At 39.4% G+C, this 20,262-nt stretch overlaps 1 protein-coding gene across 3 annotated transcripts in view; it reads left to right on the forward strand.

Annotated features, from left to right (window-relative positions):
- The window catches only part of PDE7B (phosphodiesterase 7B), a 174,449-nt gene extending 156,400 nt beyond the window's left edge, over positions 1–18,049 (forward strand). For all 3 annotated transcript variants that reach the window (XM_017829704.1, XM_017829705.1, XM_017829703.1), the window contains 6 exons: positions 162–293; positions 5,674–5,765; positions 6,829–6,973; positions 8,907–9,003; positions 12,572–12,652; positions 13,145–18,049. In XM_017829704.1, coding sequence (XP_017685193.1) covers positions 162–293; positions 5,674–5,765; positions 6,829–6,973; positions 8,907–9,003; positions 12,572–12,652; positions 13,145–13,362 — 765 coding nt within the window. In that variant the 3' untranslated portion in view covers positions 13,363–18,049. The remainder of the gene's footprint in view (positions 1–161; positions 294–5,673; positions 5,766–6,828; positions 6,974–8,906; positions 9,004–12,571; positions 12,653–13,144) is intronic.
- The last annotated feature ends 2,213 nt before the right edge of the window (positions 18,050–20,262 follow it).

The following is a 20,262-nucleotide window of genomic DNA, read 5'->3' on the forward strand; positions in this document are numbered from 1 at the left end:
TGTTCAACCGTCACCTAAAAACGTTCACAAAATTTATTTTGTATTTGACATTTGTATACAAATGCCTATAAAACCAAGCAATGCCAGCTGGTTTGTTTATTTGCCAAAAAAAGAAAAAGTGTTTACTGTTCATGTTGTGATTAATGTGTGTGATGATTCAGCTTGCCAACTTCCTCACCCCATCGGACATCATGCTGGGACTGCTAGCTGCTGCGGCCCATGACGTGGATCACCCAGGGGTCAACCAACCCTTTTTGATTAAAACAAAACACCACCTTGCCAGCCTGTATCAGGTAAAACTGCTCATCAAGCTGCTAGCATGTGAAATGGTGTCAAGGAGAGTTTAAGCATTTTGCAGTGAACTCTAATGCCAAAATCTGGCAGCGGGGGGATGCTGATCAAGTCATCCTGCACTTCAGAGTCTGGACAATTTCAGTTAAGCTCTTCACCAGGTGTCACTTCTTACAGCAGAGCTGATACACATGAGAAAGAAAGTGGAAATGTTGGATTTTTTTGAGGACATTTATCAGTTGCCTGACATTTATCAGATCTGCTGTGTAGATCATCTGGGATGAACTGTGAGGAACTGTGGGTAGGAGATTTAAAATCACAAGAAGATAATTTGTACTTCATCTTCCTTCAGTGACCAAGTAAGCAGCAGGCATGCTCTAAATTGGTGCTGCATTAAAAGAAACTTTTGCTTCATATGGCTGTAGTAAAATTAAATACTTAGTGAACACTGCATTAAAAAAAATAGAAGATAGAGGAAACCAAAGGAAAGTTGTAGACATTTACAGTAATGTTCCTCGAGATATAAAGAAAGAACTTAAAACCAGCCACTAGGTCACACCACAGGCTGTCTAGACCAGTATCCTGTTTCTAAGAGCAGCGAGTAAAAGATCTCAGAGAGAAAAGTAAGTCTGGGATAAGTACAGAGCTGTCCTTCACCTGGTATACTTACTTCCAGCTTTGGCAAGCAGTAGTAGAAAACTTCTGAAACAAAAATACAGACCCTCTTATTCAATAAATACCTATGAACACATGCTGCCTGATTTTTGTGGTCCCTTTTGAATATATTTGAGGTTTTGACCCACATTGGAAGAGTCAACTTCAGCCTTCAACTTCATAATGAGGTGTCAGAAGTAGAATATCCTGAGGTAAAAATTAATCTGCCTGAAGAAGACTCACTAATAGCTATGTACCTTTCTGCACTTACTTGGCAAATTGAGAGATTGCTGTGATGTCCTCATTACTCAATAAGAGAGTCTCTCTTGTTCTCCTCTACTCAGGCAGTGTTTGAGTTTTCCCATTACACAGTACACGTTTCATGGTGCAATGGTGCAACTGTCCTGCCCTCAGATATGGGAATGGGCTGCATTGTGAGAGCTCCAGCCAGGGCATAGTAATGCTCAAACACTGAAAAGTTTGTGACTGGCCTCATCATAAACTGATGCAGTGTATTATGTCACACCCATATGTGCCTGGTCCATTTTATTCCAGTCTTTTCTAAATGTTGGGCCAGCTGAGTGAAGAGAGAGAAAAGTCAGGGGCCTAAGCTGGGGGACTTTGGGAATGTTATGTTAAGGATCCTTTGAAGAGGAGTGAGGAGAGCCATTCCACAAAAAACCCTTGTCCTACTAAAGGTACAAACAATTCCTTCTCAAATTAATAGTAAGAAACAGTAGTATATAATTAGGTTGAAAAATCAGCCTAATCTGAAACAAATAGAGCTAAAATAGTAGTATCTTGGAGAGATAGTTTCTGCTCAGTTGACTGGGCTTGAATATACTTAAAATTGATTAGTAAAGGCAGTGACAATGCATAAAATGCAATCTTTCAACAGCAAATGAGATTTTAAGTACTCTACTTAGGGACATTCACTGACAATTTTTACTTATTTTATCTGAAATTGATCCCAGATTGTTTCCAAAAATATTAGTAGTATACAGTATATGGATGCCAGTAAAAATAACTACTGGAAAAAAGTTTTGCTGAGAACATTTTTAGCAAAAAATTTAGATTCAGCAAATAGTCTGTAAAACATGTACTTTACATGTGCTTGAAACTGAAACAAAAAAGGTCATGGGTTTTTGGTTTTTAAGTAGCAGAACTGCTGGGATTAATCAGAAAAAAGATCAAACAAAAGTAAATTTAACATAGCTGGCAGTCGTCTGTCACTGGGACAGTGGACTTATCCATGTATGGCATCTCTTTGCTTTTGATGGTTTGACATTTAAATTAGAACTTTACATTTGGAAGAAAAGGTTTTGCAAAATGAGATGGGTCGGTATTTGGCAAAGATGCAGTGTTTGACACCTTCTGAAGTGCATATATGAGAAGAGTCGTGTTTCAGGAAGATAGGTGACATCACCTAGGACTTCAGAGCTTTCAATATTTATTTTCAAACTAAATCCCTATTTTATGATACAAGACTTTTTTTTTTTTTTTGGAATCTATAGGGTAATTTCCACAAGAGTCTGTTGCACGTGGTCGCATGCACCATAGTTTTCCACAAAAATAAAAGTGCTTCATTCAAGTCTCCAGTATTACAAAGACAGTTGAGAGTGTAGAAGGTGACTGTAAGGGGTCAGGAGGTCACGTAGTTCTCCTGTGAGGAGCACACCAGCATTCCTTGTTATGTGATGCAGACTTTGCTTCTAACTTTCATTGTCTGGCTTTTAAAAGAAGGACAAGAGTTTAGAAATATGGAAAGATCACATACAACCTCTGTAGAACAAAACAGGTTTCAGAAAACTATGAAAGAACACTTTACAACTTTAATATAGATGTATATAAGCTGGAAATAGGAAGATACGTTTTGGGCATCAGTTATAACAGTTCTACTTAAAAGCACCATTTCTAATTGAAGTGTCCATTTTAAAATTGTGTAGTTAAACCAATTGCTCAATGACTAAAAATAGATGACCAGACTGAGAGAAATTCTGATCCACTTCGACTTTGAATTAAAATTGCAGTTTACTCTGCACCTGGTTAATAGTAAGTCTTCCTCTCTTCAAGTTACTATTCTTTTCCAAATGCACATGTTGAGTGCAGTCGTTCAAACAGCTCAGATAAACTGACAGATTGGAGATATTGTGATAGTTTAAGTAAACTAAACATGTTTTATTTCCTCACAGTCCTGAAGTCTGTGTTTTAGCAATTCACTGCAAATATGACAAGCTTCCCATAGTGCAGCCTCTAAAACAAACCTGAGCTACTAAGTTTTTTAAAAAAATAAAACACCAGGTGAAGCAGAGCTGAGAACTCCAGTCTGCAAACCAGCACACAGATTTTTCTGTGCATGGGACATCTCCCCACCAGCCTAGGCGATCCGATAGCTCACAGCAATTAGTTTTAATAAGGCAGTAGTGTGTTCCTAGGTGGAATAGCTGACTCTACTGATTGTTGGCAGCTGCTTCAGGGATTCTGGCTCCTTACATTTAAGAGGAGAGTCATATGACTTCATGCTCAGTTACTGCTTGTTAACTTGACCTTTCCTTTTCCCTCCTCTGTGTACTTTCAGTGTGGGAAACTAGACAGTGCAGCAGTGTCAGTTTAAAGTTCCCCCTGTAGCAGCAGGCAACTTACAGAAGTGGAAATACTCTGAGATGATTACCTGAGTTTGCTTCTGCCTTTGATTAACTATTAATTGGATGCAGGAAAGTTCTCAGATGCCTATGTGTTCAGCCCTGTTCTGGCTGGCCTTCAGATGGCCAAAAAGCAACTGCATCCATGTAGTGTAATTCCCTGGTTGAGGTAGGTGCTGGTGAAGCAGCTCCTCACAGCAAGTAAGGCTGCCATGCTGGAAGGCATGTGGGGTCACAGGGTGCTCCAAGGGGGATCTCCCCTGTCAGGATGTTTCAAGGGTGCAGTCAGGCCACGGTCCCAGGAACCTGTGCACACTGCCTTAAACAAGTGTAAGCCTTCCCAAAAAGCAAAGGTGTCAGTCAAGTGGAGTCTGTCTAATTTACCTTTGGGTAGGAAGATGGAAGCCTGTGGTCTTGGGGTGACTCTTGGGACCAGGATTCAACTCTGTGACTGGGTAGGTGAAAAAAAAGAAGAAAAAATTTGTTGTTATGCCCTATTACATTTCCTTATTTTTCTTGGTCAGAGCGTAGGGTTGCAGGAGTCCATCCTGATGTATTTAGGCAAAAGGAGAAAAGGGATATTTAGGTTGGCAAATGAACAGAATTGCTGTCAAAAGTAATTTCGATACTGCGTAACTAATGTTGAGATCTGAGTCTTTCAGCTCTTCCTAAGAAAAGGACTTAATTTTTTGCACAGTTTGAAAGTTTTGGAGTTAGTTTTACTTTGTTTCCTCCCCACCCCTTCCCCAGTATCCCTCATACCTGTAAGGGAAACAAACAAGCAAACAAACAAACCCGGAGAAATACCAACGTGACATTGTTTCTGTGAATTCAAAAGCAACAGAAAGTACTGTAATAGGAAGTCAATCCAAATTGCACTCTCACCATTGCACTAATTTGTAGCATGAAGCTTCAAGAAAAATAAAAATGCAGATTGGATCTTGGTTACTGGCAATGTTTAATGTTTCAACAGTCATTAGATATGACAGGATTACAAAGGAGGATGGGGAAGCCTTAAGGAGAAAATACTGTTCAGTCCCTCCTGGAAAAGTAGAAGCTGTGCATCATGTCCCACAGGAAAGGCAGCACTATGGCAGCAACAACTCAGACTGTGAATAAGGGAGCTGGAGATTAACAGTGGCTGGAAAGAGGGATTCTTACTCTAATTTCCCTGTTTGCAGTGACAGGGTGGGGTCCTTGCTCTGTTTACCTGCTCAAAAGGTTTGATTGTGTGTTGATTTTTTTTTTTTAATCCAGTGCTTATCTACTGCAAAAGCCAGGGAACAGATGCTAGAGGTTTCTGAACAAGTGACATTTCTGAGGCATTTGGTGATAGAAGGTACTCTGTGAACTAAAGAAGTGATGATTGGCAAATGCATTGTGTGTTAGGATAGTAATTTCAAGTCATCAGACACAAGATATCCAATTTGTTATGATTTACTGATAACCTAGAAAGCTGTGTTTCTGTTCTCTAGCAATTTTTTCCAACCTAACTTTGGTTCCACTTTCTTGGAAGGAAGCAAACAAAAAAGACTTGAAATTTGTTGCAGACTAAGTTGCTGAAGCCTGCAAATGCTCAGCAGTACTGCTACTCCTCCTCCTTTCACTGAACAGCTGCAGGTAGCTTCCAGTTCCCTGACTTCAAGGGAAATTTGGCAGTTTAGTTTTCTTTTTCTTGTCCACTCTGCATTCAAACTGTAGAGGTTGAGAAGTCAACCTGGGATTAATAGGAGGCAAAAATACGATTTTGCACTCCTGCTTTAATTCTTTTGTTAATAAATCTGTTAGAATGTAAGCTACCTCCCACTCAGGTGAGATTAGCTCCTCTGTCCACGGCAGGACTCAAAAACTGTAGAACAACAGGGCTCCAGGGCTGACCTTAGCTAAGAAATCCAGAAGTACAAGGTCCTTAAGTATAGAAATCTAGACCAATTACTCTAATCCAAATGTGGCGGAAAAGCACACATTTTAGACTGATGTTACAGCATGTCCAGCCAGGTCTGGGTATCATGTAATATGGCAAATCCTTATCTGTACCATGGATACCTGCCTAACCCTTGAATTTATTCCTGTTATTCCTCCATAGAACGTTTCAGTGCTGGAAAACCATCACTGGCGATCTACGATAGGCATGCTGCGAGAGTCACGGCTCCTCGCCCATCTGCCCAAGGAGGTGACGTAAGTGTCCACGGGAAGAAATGCATCACTGAAACTAGTCCATGGCTTCCTTCACTCTTCTTAAAAGGATACTAGCAAAGAGGCCCAGGCTTCAGAATAGGCTGAACTTCCTGCCCTCACTTGGTGCCAGTATGAAATCATGAGACAAGTTATACAGCAGAAGTATTTTCTAAGACCTAGCCGCTTCTGCAGCACAGGAATGGCTACTCTCAGCACCAGGAGCATGGGGAGGCCCAGCAGAAGTGGAGCTTTTCAGATCAGTTGTTGGCATTTTTCATTTTACGTAGCACCAACTGAATATGGAAAGATTTAGTGATTAAAAAGCATGAAAATAGGAAATTGAAGGAGTTGGTCAAATAGCATCAAGACTGCTCAGGACTTTCATGCCTGCCTGCAAAAGCATGGTCCAGCCTTTATGGGTGAAGCAGAAAAAAGCAACAGCATGAGCACCTTGGCCAAGTTGCTGCTAGCTTTGTATCTGCTGGTTTTGTGCAGTACTAGTCCCACTGAGGAATGGAGGTTGAGCCAATGAACAGACTGCGATACTAAATTTTAAATCACAGGTGACCTTACCAATAACATAAACAAGTTACCTAGAAGCAATAAGCTTTGTATCTCTCCAGAAATTCTTTGCATCAGACAGTTGCATCCACCTTCAGTTGGACTTCAGTCCAGACCTTCACAACTTTGACTGCAACTTCAAAGTTGCAGTATTAACCACTCAGCTCTGAGCAGCTGAAGTAAGACGTGAGCATTTTTCTTGATGCATTATGCTCTTGTTTTGGAGTGGTTTTTTTGTACTTTCCTAGCACTTTTCAGAAGCTTTCAGAACAACCTGTGCCAACAAGCATTTTTCGTCTACATTATCTATTCCTCTTGAACCCATTTAGGCAGGTAAAATGGTTGTACTCGGCAAACCCCAGCAGAGACTGACCAAACAGATCACACTGGATCCATAAAGAGAGAGGAAGCTTTATGCTAGCTGTGATCCGTAGCAGGTTGGTTTGAGCTATTAATGTTCAGTGGTTCCATGATTAAAGGGGCTTATTTTCCTCCATTGCAGACAGGACATCGAGCAGCAGTTGGGCTCCCTGATCTTGGCAACAGACATCAACAGGCAGAATGAGTTTTTGATCCGTCTGAAATCTCACCTTGACAATCAGGATTTGAGGCTGGAGGATGCACAAGACAGACATTTTATGCTTCAGGTAACTTCAAAAGATATTTTTTTCACTATTATTTTTACTCATATTTAAAGTCACAGTATTTCCTATTACATGTTGGAGTAACATATGATGGTATGTCTGGACATCAGCCTCTCCCTATTACCATAAACACTTTCCTTCTGCCACCTGGCATGTAAGGCAAGCATAAGGTGCCTCCATTTCCTTTTGTAATTTCCTTGAGTTAAAAAGTTGTGAATGCAACAGATAGAGGAGTGTTTCAAATGCTAAGAAATGAAGATAAGCTAGTAATTATTTTATTTCCAGAACACTGCTTCTCTTGCCAAGTAACGCTTCGATTGTAGTGTCTCTCTCTCCACTGGTGTTATTTTCTAGCACCATGCAGGAGAGCCCCCTCATTGGTGTGTTTTCCAGCACAGTGTGACATCAGGTGTCCAAGTCCTGTTCCTGTGATGGACACTCAGGAACTGCCTCTGCAGACAGCTGTTGCCATGGCAGCAGATGCTTCTCTAGAGCATCTACCCAGCTAATGAGAAAACCATGCTTTATTAAAAAATGAAATAGATTCACACTGTTTCTGTGTTAAGCTGCAGTCATTAGCAGACTCTTCAGAATAAACCTCGACCTATTAAAGCATTATCGTGATTAAAGTAGCTGCATATACTTGCTTCTTTGGAGAAATTACATTAATTTCATTCTTAAGTCTATAAAGAAGTTGAAGTAATCATTATCATTTATAAAACAAATACCTACATGTTTTCTTTTTGTCTAAGTTACAGTTCCTTACTGTTGCAAGGAAAGAAATGCTGATCTGGTAATTCTTCCCCCTCCTGCTCACCTGTCCTGCATCAAACAGTCATCTGTCAGATTCCTGCATAGACCATGCAGGGCAGGATGACAGGTTTATTATATTTCTGGACAGATTAGTCAAGAAAGTTGTGCAAATGCCAAAAGCAGAGGAATTACAGTTCTCAACTGTGGCAAAAAAATTTCTTATGTACTTTCTTGAAAATAGTAACTAGGGAACAGACATGATGAGATTTAATTATCCGGTGGATTAGTTGTGGAAGAAAAAAAGAAAAAAATCAAGGAATCTTGATTGATCAGAATAAGCTAAAGAATGTCTGAAAGGTCGTTGTAATAGATAGTAACATTAGGGCTTAATCCAGAGAGAAAAGTAACATGGAGACTTCCCTCCTCTGGTTCACAGGTCTGAATTTATACAGGAAATGTTTCTTATGTTTTCTTCATGGGTGCCAGAATGACTTCTGACTTCTGTCAGGCTAACTGACTGTGTTCATGACATGAACATCTTGTTCCAAGGCAGTAAGACAGGCAGACTAATACATGGTTTACTTTTCTGAAACAGTTACTTGATTTTTAAAACCTCTTGCCCTCCTGTACGCATTCCCCTGCAAAGCACTTAAAAGTACTAGTTAACTAAGTGAAACCAAGCCAGGGGCAGTGCTGAGAGCCTTATGCTCAGCTTTGTAAACAAAAATGTGCAGACATTAAGATGAAGTGTAATTGAAGTGAGATGCAAGGTCACTCACTGAGACTGCAGAGAAATGATGCCCAAATATACCAGCTTGGCTCTTCCCTTCCTTTTCATCAGCCATGGATGCTGAGCCAAGCAGTCAGCAGGAGCCAGCCTGAGGCTTTTGTTGGCGTATTCCTTGCAAGGAATATCCAAAACACTTTGCAGTCTTGGAATTTGGCCTTCCTCTTGTTCTCACTACGGTAAAGCGGAGTGCTGAATGAAAGTTTTGTCTGCAGCTTAAATAAATGCTCTTTCCTCAAAGGGCATGTTTGGGTGAGGCTGAGTCTCTAAAAGGTAATCTTAACCCTTCCCAGCATTGCTGGTGAGGCCTGGGAGTTTCATGACTGCAGATTTACCGCTGAAGCATTGCTATACAGTAACTTCTTTTCTCACTCCTACTTTTCTTCTTGCTTTTAGATTGCACTCAAGTGTGCTGACATTTGCAACCCTTGCCGGCTCTGGGATCTGAGCAAACAGTGGAGTGAACGGGTCTGTGAAGAGTTTTACCGGCAAGGTCAGCCCCTTTGACTCACAGCAGTCCCCTTTTACCTCAGATTTCTGTGGGTTTTGTGTGATGAGTCGGAGGTAGAATTCAGCATAACCACCTTGCCTTGAAATGTCCCTCGAGGATGAGATGTTGAGAGATACACTGCCTCAATGGAAAAGCGGCAAGGGGCAGAAGAGCAGCAAATGTTTCTCTGCCCTCACTGTTCCTCTGCGAGCATCAGGCAAGAGGGAGGGCTCTGCTGTGCCTCAGCACTGGAATTCAGCTTAAGAGCCCACGTCTAGGTTCTTCTCTGAGAGCTGTCCAGTCACCATTGGCATTTCTGAGCTGGAGCAGTGCTGGGGCCACACTGCCCCAAAATCCTACCACTGTCCACTATGTTTTATCTTGCTTTTCATGCTCCCACTACAACTCTGATGGGAGCCTTACCCTCACTGTTTCCCAAATATGACACATTCTTCTGCCTACAAATGCAGAGAAAGGGTTCAAACACGCTTCCCAGCACGCTGTTGAAAGGGCCAAAGCATGCAAGCCAAACCTCGGCAAGAACCTATTGCAAATGTTTTCGAACCCCTGCAGAGAGCACAGTCAGGCAGGGATTTTTTTTGAAACACAGTAATTACACCATTTGGCTCTATCTGCATAGGCAAGGTCATTCTGTGCTACAACACAGGGTGCAGCAGAGTTTAATCACTGCTAAATTCTTTGTTCGGAGCATCCTGAGAGTTGAAGGCAAGCAGTACAAACACTAGAAAAGCTCGCAATAAAATTCTCAGTTCATTTGAAGTTTTGCACTACAAAATTAAGCCACATCCGAACTGGTACCTGGTACAGTTATTCCATAACAAGGACAAATAGGTCAGCAAGTTCATTTTCAGCAAGTGTCAGTTTCAGCTTTGATGCCTTTGAAGCAACTTAAGTAACTTGCCAGATGCAGGTTTATTTAGTCAGATGTATAGTCAAGGCATAATCAATATCCAGCTCATGAGAACAGGGCCCCAGTGATGTGGGACCTTAGTGTACTGAGGGACCATGATGAGAAAGCACTCTCATCTCCTATAAATGTAAGCTTTTTCCACAGCCCTCAAGATTTATTAGTCTAACATCTAAAATATGCCTCTGAAAGGAGACACCCGAGTCTATGAGACCCGTTAGAAGCATGAAAGGGAGAAAAAGAGCATTTCTTATGGGACAATATACAGAAACTGTGGTCTGACTATCACTAGTGGCTGTATAATCCTGTTAAGTGATACAAAACCCCCCAATAATAAATAGCATGTATTTAGATACCATTGTCACTTTAAAATGTTTTTGTAGACCTCTCTACCCCTTTACACACAGTGCTGGGGCTTGAAGGTATTTTTTGGCCCTAAGTTTAACATTTGGAAACCATAGCTCTCATATTTTGATTTTTAACTGTAGATGATACTGAGAATACCACAACTAGTGCCTTGTTTAATCTTCCTTCTGGAACAGATACAAAGTTTTAACATTTTTTGTATCAAACATTTCTAATTCCATTTTAATAGAAACTCAGATCCTGATCTTCTAGTCTTCTTGTGCATCTGCACTAAATATGTTAGTAAATAAAATATACAACCTAGGTACATTTCAGGGAGCACCTGATGCCTACAGCAGCTCCTAACAAACTTTCTTTAGAAAAATACTTTACCTTGTTTTCAGATGTTTTAAAAGTCAGTTAGGAAGACAAGGTAAGTAATGCAACTTGATTTATTTATATGAAACTGGAACTGGTAAGAAAAAGTTTCAAGAAAATGGCTGTCGTGGTTTGACCTCCTCCAAAAACACACGACAATGGCTAATGTTTAAGCAACATTAATGATCAGTTTCTCTTATGATGTTTTACAATTACTTGGAAGATTTTACCCACCATGAAAGTTTTCAGAAACTAATGCATGCAGTTCCTTCTACAGCAACTTGAAGCATAAGAAAATTGACGATAATTTTAAGTTCTTACCATACAAAGGAAAATTTAATTTGTCAATTAAATTACTTCTCAAAGACAAGAAGATGTTGATACATTTTGAGCCAGGCAGGTCAACCATTTTCAGCCCAGAATACCTAGAGAGGGGATGTCACTGGAGTTAGACACTTTTTTTCAGTCAAAAAGTTCTGGAAGGTAGATGAGAAGAAGACAGTCAAACTGCACATTTGGAAACATGATAAACTATTCTTTTGTGTCAGTTTTGCTAAATTGTTCCTTTTGCTGTTTATGAAGCTAAAAATGTTTCCCTGATATTTTCTAAATAGCTAATTACAACTGAAAATACTCTGCTCACATTTAAGAAGAAATTGCATGCTGCAGAGAGAAGAAGGGCAAGGCTTAAAAATGCACATGGTGTTTTATATGGGACTACAGAACCTAAGTAGCACAATAGCATTTAAATCAAAACTGTTAGTGGGGAGAAAAGAGCTTTTAAACAAAACCAGTGGATTTAAAGCAAAATATTTCTTTACTGGGTTTTGCAGTGTTTTGCCTGAACTAGCAAGTCTTTCTTACAGGCAATTTTTACCTAACCAGCCCTCACTACATTCTTATTAGTGAATCAGATGGACAAAATATTTGTTATCTGAGGGGAAGGGGCACATCTTAGCTTGGACACAGTTAACTCTCACTTCCCTTCCATACTATAGACTGGAAAGTAATCAGGATTGTACACTGGCAGAGAAAACTAACAATGACAAAGGATGAATGTGTTGCACTCACAAACAGAGTTCGTTTAAAAAACAAAAACACACTCAAAACTTTACTCACTTATAGCGATCTTTGTATAAAGTAATTGCAGGCACCTGCAAGGAAATGCCACCTCTCCAGCAGAACAAGTGACTGTTGTCTGGATGACAATGAGCAAATGAGACTCTCTGAGATTTTTTTTTTCTGAATTCTTAAATCCAGCTGGCCTGTGGTCTTCTGTGACCACTCCAGTATACACATGGTCATTGCTATTGATTACCTTCAACTCCATAAAAACCATCTCCTGTCATAGCTATATACAGAAGACTCCCCTGTGTGGCTGTTTCTGCAGAAATAGTTTCTACTGACTGTTTATAAGCATCATCTCAATGCCAAATCTGACCAGTTCTGCATCAGGAGCAATCTGAGGTGGCATCTGGAGTGAGCAGATCCCCCAGCCAACTCAAACTACAGTACTACCAGAGGCACATTTCTTCTAAAATTTATATTCTGCAATTTTCTGTTAGGAAGACATTTGAGTAAATGAACTAGTGAATGAAGTAAATGAACTATAAAACGTCTTAGAGGTCTTTCACATGAAGGAGTCTATTTTAAAGTCCTCAGAACACTTACATGCTCAGATTTAATGTTCTTTCAAAAGTTATCCTTTCTTAGATTTTTCTTTGTATGGATAATCAGTTTCTCTAATACCTAAAAAGTCCAGAAAAGGAAAGTATTTAGACATCTGACATGGTCATCATTGGTAGAAGATTCCAACTGCTCAAATTCACACAGTTGCAGTCACTGTAAGAGTGTGGCATAGGTTTGGAGAAGGGATAAAAGTGGCACAAAAATATTTGCTCTTTTTTTTTTTTTTTGCAGGTGATCTAGAACAAAAATTTGAACTGGAAATAAGCCCCCTTTGTAATCAGCAGAAGGATACAATACCAAGCATACAGATTGGTAAGTATTTAATTCTCTTCGTGTTTATCTCACTATGGCACAAGCTCAAAGAGAAGCTTTTCTCCACCACCCGCTCCACCCCACTCTAGTTGTGGATACCATAAGAGTTACGAAACATGTTCTAAATTAAAATGTTCAAAAAGAAACCTATCTAGGCCAAATGTTCAACAGAAAGACGAAGGAGTCATTGCATAGGGGAAAAAGTGTCCATGGAGAAAAATTGCAGCCAATGTGGGATTAAACACTGGTTACTTTCTTGTCTGAAATCTCCTCAGAGGGATGCCGACTCTCACAGATTTTACTGATAGACATGCAGATAAAGCCGTGTCTTGTCATGTATGCTGGTCAAAAGCTGTGCATTTCAAAAGGACTCCATGTCTGTTTGGGGGTTTATTGTTATTTCTTATCAGGGTTTTTGCCACTTACATTGCTCTCAAGGCACTCTGTGAATGGATTTGTTGCTCAACAGGTGTCCCTTGTGTGTTTCCCCAGGGTTCATGACATACATCGTTGAGCCACTCTTTGAGAGGTGGGCCCAGTTTACAGGCGATACTCCCCTATCTGAAAATATGCTAAACCATCTCAGGAGGAACAAGGCCAAGTGGAGAAGCTTGCTCCACAAGCAACACAGCAGTAGTAGGAGCAATGACCACTCGGGTCAAGTGACTGGCAGCCAGGAACAGACTTTAAATGAAGAAGAGACTCCTTAATGGCAGCTTTGCACTTTTCCTTATAGCACTGCTATCCCGTCTTGGTCACAGCAGCAAGTAAGATCCTGAGTAGCCAAGAGCCTGTTGTTGAGACCGTGCAAAGGGAAGAAATGGCAAAGCAGAAGCTGTAAGGGTCCTCACCAACAGGCCCAAGGTTCTGCTGGGTTTCTTTCTGATCCTCACGTTCCATTCCTCTCCCCTCTCTTCGTCCTGCGCGTGCCTGATGTCATCCGTCACTCCTGACCACGAACTGTCCGAATGCGGAGTCCCAGTCAGCAGCAGTTATGGCTGCCGTGAAGTAGGGAGGATTCCTGAGAGAGCAGGGGAGACAGAGAGGCACTCTTGGTTATATATTCATTTACCACAAGTCATACTGTGACATATGTATTTAGGCCCAGAGCGCCACACATGTTCCAGGCTGGCAGCTGGGCTGCACATTAAACCACCAGCATCTTCAGCATCCAGAGGACACAGGCTGACAGACGGTGCTCACAGAGGGCAGAGAGAGTCTGGTTGTTTTAGTAATTAAAACAAAAACCTTTTTAACTTTTGTATTCTGTGCACTAAACAACAGATCTAAAAACCTTGGACTGAAGTTACTCTCTGTATACATGCCTCCAGTGTAACAAGGCTCGTTTTGGTAATCATTTTTATGCCACTTTGGATAAAAGACAGGCATCTTCTCATTGCAAGGAACAGTATTCCCTCGCAACCGAAAGGGAAGGTGTAGTACAGTCTAAACCTTTGAAACATGAACAGATCTATCTTTTGAGTACTGTTTCAAGTAACCTGTTTATATTCATATGTGTACATTTTCTGTAAATACAAAGCGCTACTGATTCCCATGCCAAAATACTGGAGTACTGTGGGATTGCTACCTGTAAAAACATTGGCACTGTGAACAGAATACTGTTAGTTTTAATACAAGAGAAAGCATTTGTAAATATGGTATAGAGTTTATTAATATACACCATTGTTTGTGGATAAAAGCCTTAACTTTTAGCATCCTTCATAGCTGCCAAAATCATATGATTACAAGATACGATTCTGAACTGCCTTTCCACTATCCAAGGTGTATCAAAGGTCATTAAGGAATGAAGTCCAGCAGGATAACTTCTTGAAAACTTCAAACACATTCCATATGGGTCCATGTTGTTAATCCATGGCACCTTGCACATTTGGTCTAGGCAAATGTTTCACAGAGCCTGAAGTTCAAAAAAACCCGAGCCCCACAGCAACACCACATGATTTGACAGTTCAACCTGATTACCATTTATTCAAGAGTGTGAATTTTTACTAAATAGCTTAGTGGTCTACAAAGCACGACATTCAGTAGTTCTGGAGTCCAGTTGTTTTCGCAAGAGATGTTGCAGTGTAGCTGATTTTTCCCCCCATTCCCTCCTTAGATAGCCAGCGTCAAAACGCATTTGTATTTTTCTTGTAATTTAAGTAATACTTAAACTGACTTTTAGATTGGTCTCAGTCAATGAAGGAAAAAAATCTGTTGCAGTCAGACTATTAAGAAAAATCTCTTAACTGTCATAGTTGCTGAGGAATTTTCTATAATCTTGTGTTTGTGAAAGATACATGGCCTTAACTATGCCATAAACAACCTCATTTGGAAAGTCTTTATAAAACTTAAGCTTCCACCATTTCAATGAGATTGTATTCTCAAGTGATAGTCCCCTTCTCCTTTGCCCCCAGTAAAAATAACTGCATTCAGGTGAAGTATAGTGTTCTAAACCCCCAACACATCAAATCTGTATAGCTGTTTTCCAAAAGAACTAGCAGATATGGCCATATAATTGTGTTTGGATGTGAATACCTTGAAGAGGCCAACAAAGAAAGAGCTATTTAAGTCGGTGTTTGAGAAAGATATTTACTCAAAAAAGTGCAAGGGGAGATATAATAGATTTTTCTCAATTACAGGGGATATTGACTTGATAAGAGAAAGTTCATGCTCAGAAGGTGACTAATATGTTAAAAGAAAATAAAAAGCATAAGTTTTAGTAAACTATGTTTTACTCTACTAATTCTTTGTGTGTATCTTCAGAGAAAGAAGCTGAAACCCAGTGAAGTAGGAGGGTGGAAAACACTGTGAGAACACAAAGCACTCCAAGAATGATGTTTTTCTTCCCCCTCTACTGTTACATAAGGTATAACCATATGTAGGTAAAACCATAAGGTAGAAAATCTCTTTCTTCCTCCCACTTCTAAATGAGACTTACATATTAGAAGGACCACAGCAAGCAAAGAGAGAGAGAGAGAGAGAGAGTTGTAATATAATTAAATTATTTCTAACTACAGGACATAATTTCTTCTTAACCACCTGATGGTAGGGGCAGAAGCATCACCATTTTTCAGCTTTTTAGATGTATCTTTCCTTCTGACAGATTTAGGACAATTATTAGGACATTACACAAGCAGTGTAATGTGCTGCTTAGAAGCACTTAAGTACATACAAAAGGATATAATTTCCCTTGTTTTGTCTTTTTACTAAGAAACGAAAGCCCTTTTCCTTCTAGTTCAAAGAAATTTTTTACAATGTTCTGAAATTTAGTTCAACAAACACGGTGTCTAGCAGCATAAAAAGCTCTTGACAGAGACATTGTTGAGCTGTTTGTGAAGAGCTTCCAGAAAATAGGTCCAGCAGGTACAAATGAAATTTTGTTACAGCTACATTAAACTCAAGCCCTTTTCTACAAGTGGAGCCTGCAGAGTCCATTACAAGTTTGCTCTTACCAAGCTAAAACTTTTTAACTTTAAAAAGCTGCTCTGAAAATTGTGGGGGATTTTGGCACACTGATTTGCTAGATTTCATACCTGCTAGATTTCAATCACCTTGTCTAATGACATATAGTGCTTGAAATAGGTTCAGGGTGGCTCCAGCAATACTTCTGTACTTGTGAGCCAAACCCATTACACAAATTTTGGTCTGGCCAGTTTGCCTCAGGTGTTCCAGACAGAGATGTGCTGAACAGTTAGGCTCTGGCAGCAGATTCCTGGCAGCCAAATTCACCGGGGTCTGTGATGCAAAGTGCTACCATCTGATTTCCCTTAGAAGCCAAACAATGACTGATAACAGCCAATCCAACAACACCAGTGTTCAGTATATGTGGTTGTGATACACACTTGGTATTCTGTAGTTTGGAGGGCATTTCTGCACCAGGTTTTCTCCCCAGGATGCCAACAGAATGCTGATGCACAGAATGGAAAAACTATGCAGATAATACAGATTTCTGTGTTGTCAGCTCCATTAGCCACTTTACAGAAAGCCTTTGTACAGTGTTTTTCCTTCTTACTGGGCCAGTGCAGGTAAAAGATTTTGAAGTTTTTTTAAAACTGAGTTAAGGTTTCCATATATGGAAAGAAAAAGAAAACTACTAAAAGCAGGAGGTCAAAATGTTTTCATGGCCCACAATTGCAATTCATTTGATTAAAATCTAGCTTCTTTAAATAAAGATTTCATGCCATCAAAGAAGAAATTTTGTATAATTAAGAACAATAATAAGTAACGATAAGTGATAAGTGAAAATTTTAGGCTGGTTGAAATCATGCATACGTATGCATTGTCAATAAGTCAAGATTTTACTTACTTTTGGGTTTTTAAGTGTCAATAGTCCAGCCACCAGCCAAAAGGACTATTAAAAACATGTACCTTTGGAATAAAGGAACAGAGAGAGGAGTAGCTGAAATGGAATCTATGGAGGAAAAAGAAAAAAACAAAACACATGATCTGCCATTGTATCTAACCTAATCTACAACACAGGTCAATTATTTTTGTATAAACTTGTGATTTTCATGAAGGAAACCAAGGCCTCCCCAATGATTAGTAGCAGAGAAAGCTGTTACCACAGTAAATAAGATATGCCCACTGCATAGCTATCTTACCAGCTTTTCCAGTCTGTGGTTGAAATTTCTGTTAAAAGTTTCTGTCAAATTAGACACAAAATGCACCCAGCCCTTCCAAATGGATTCTCCTAAGAAAGGAGAAACACTCAAGTAGCTACAATTTTATTTTCAGGTACCACTGAAAATGGTACCTGAAAAGTACCATTTTTAAGTCACTCAGCTGAGTTGTCCATAAAATATGCCCATTCCTCTCCTGATACCACCATCCCCCACTCATGGCCCACAAAAATCAATAATTAAATTTGAATTAAGATCCTGCAAATCCAAAAAAAGCCACCCCAAACAGAAACAAAGCAAAACCACAAGGCAAGTTTCATGCCATGAATATGTATTCAAATTACTTTGATTGGTGCAAACTGTTACTCTATTATTTGTTTCTATAATCCATCCAATATTTTAGGTACATAAACTTCTAAGTGCAGAGCATAAGTTTGACTTGGATGTAAAATATATTCTGCTTATCTTTGAATTCAAGATTGTATATGTCATGTTTATTGTAAAGCATTTTATATATACATATTCGCATATCTTAGACAACTCTTTGGGCCAAGCACTGGTCCCCTCAACTTCACTGGGACCAAGAATCAGCCCCCGTACGTGCGTATATATGCCATATGCATCATTCTGAAAGGAAGCACTAGATTGTGTGAAAATGCTGTGACTGCTATGCAGTGATGCCAAGAGACTTAACTGTATCTTTTTTAACATACTGCTGTAAGTATTCATCATGTCAAAGAATGACAACTAATAAAAAAAAAAAAATGAAGTGTCTCAAGTTCTTTGGTAAAGCCAGTTGGTTGAAGCATCTCCTTAGTTTGCAGAAGACATTCTGGTTTGACAAAACAGCAAAATTCCTGCTGCATCCATCCTCCCGCCGTCTCTCCTTCTTAACAGCAGAAAAATCCCTTTCCTAGTGCGATGTTTCTGAGAAGAACTTTTCTCTAAATTTACCCTTAGCCTTGCTGTATGAATTAAACAGACTTAGGAGCAAGAAAAGTATTTCCATATAGTTTTCCTAAGCATGTAGTAAAAGGATTTTCAATCCCCAGGAAAAATGCTTTCCTGTTCAAGTATTTAAAGGAGAGAGTTGTCTTTTACTATTGTTTCAGCTCCAGTAACGAGTTCTCCTTACTGTCATTGGTCAATGTCCATTTTCTCATTTCTCAGTTTCAGACCATATTATTTATATGTGCAAAATTACAAAGGCTTTTGAAGTTTAATTGAAAATATGAGAAGCATTGATGTTCTACACTGGTAAGTATTTCTAAGTGAGAAATACTTAATATTTGTCACTTCAGGGACTTGACTTTCACACATCTTTAAAGCCAGAATTTATTTGTACATCAGATCTTTAGTAACAACACTTAATGGTTTGTGCCATGCAAATACTACAATTGAATCAAATATAGGAGCTGGAAATATATTTTTGGGTTAAGTGCTATTTAGCCAACATTTAAAATTTATTTCCTTAAAAAAACCACCCTTCAAAATCATAGGAAGTTTTTTCCTGTGTCCAAGCTGAATTGCAGAATGGACTCTAGAATGAAGCCCCTTAGACATCTGTCTTATATAGGGGTGGAGTTGTGATGGCTTCTCCAGGAGTAGTTTTACACAGTCAGCATTGGAAAACCACTCAGTTTTCCATAACAGCTTTAACAGTGTTATTTTCAAGTACAGCTAAGTCAATACATGTTCCCACTCTGCACAGACACTGGATGGATGGATGTTGATATTTAATGGTTCAAAACAAATAACGCACACTAGCAAGTGGGAACGTGTGAATGAACAGCAAAAGAAAAAAAAATTATATGGCAGTATTTTTGTCCTGGCCAAATACTTACCTGTGCTTTAAAGCTCAGGTGGAGAATCTTGGAAATATAACTATTCATTAAGAAAAGAAACAATGCAATATGCAAGTGACAAACAATTATTTAGGTGACAGACACTCCTTTTACCTCCCTAATGTCCACCACAGTGCAAACCTCTCCAAGATAAAATGAGTGCAGTTACAAAATACACTGTTTTTAGCAACAAAGCAGGTTTATGGTGTCTCCACTTCTACTCATCTCTATCTTTCAGTGATGTTGTATACAGTACAGTCTCAAACAGCTGTTTAGGGACAGACAGACAGAAAATGAACCATACGATAGGAAAAGGCTTTAAAAAATAAAAAGGCTCTGACAGTAAAACCAATGCATCCTTACTATATATATCCCGGGCTAGTTTGGATCTCAGGCAGAGTTACACTAAACACCATGCAATACCTTAATCTGTGACCAGCAGCACCACCTCCTAAAAGCTACCTTGGGTGTCTACACAGGGCCGTGTAGACCTATGCACACAAGGAAGTGAGTATCAAAACAGCAGATAAATTTTGTGTCAGACTTTATAGTAATACACTTTAGAGAGAAGATTTGAAACCTGTACCCTACAGAGCTCTAAATATATTGTACTAGATTAGGAAGGGGATCTGGGTGTCTTAAGAATTTGTAACTAAAATGGAGTATTAGAATTCATACAGAGGAGTTGTCCTATTATTTCCATCACTCCTACTACCCAGAGATAAATTCAATGCCATCATTTGCATACCAATCATCCCTCTCTAGAAAGTGCAAGGACAAGAGTGGGAAGTGCAAAGGGTGGCAAAAAGTAATTTGAGTCACGAAAAACCTCCAGAAAGGAGAGACAGAGGAAAAAAGACTGTAGCTTCATTAGTACCATGTATAAAAAAAACCCAGAACATTTGGGCAGACTGAGAGCTTCTGCTTTCCCCAGATCAAAACACAGGTGAAACAAAGTAAAGCAGTACATACGGAAGTTGCTGCCCCAAGCATACATTAACCTTTAACCACATCGTAAAGCTTAAAAGAACATTGAACATTTATAGGAACAAAAAGTAATATTTATTTCTAACCATGAATTTTCTAAGATCATAATCCTGAAGAAAATGCACTATAATACTTAAATCCACTTTTAGTTTAAAATGAT

This window comes from Lepidothrix coronata, unplaced genomic scaffold, assembly GCF_001604755.1.
Source record: "Lepidothrix coronata isolate B3197 unplaced genomic scaffold, Lepidothrix_coronata-1.0 Scaffold167, whole genome shotgun sequence".
Taxonomy (NCBI): Eukaryota; Metazoa; Chordata; class Aves; order Passeriformes; family Pipridae; genus Lepidothrix; species Lepidothrix coronata.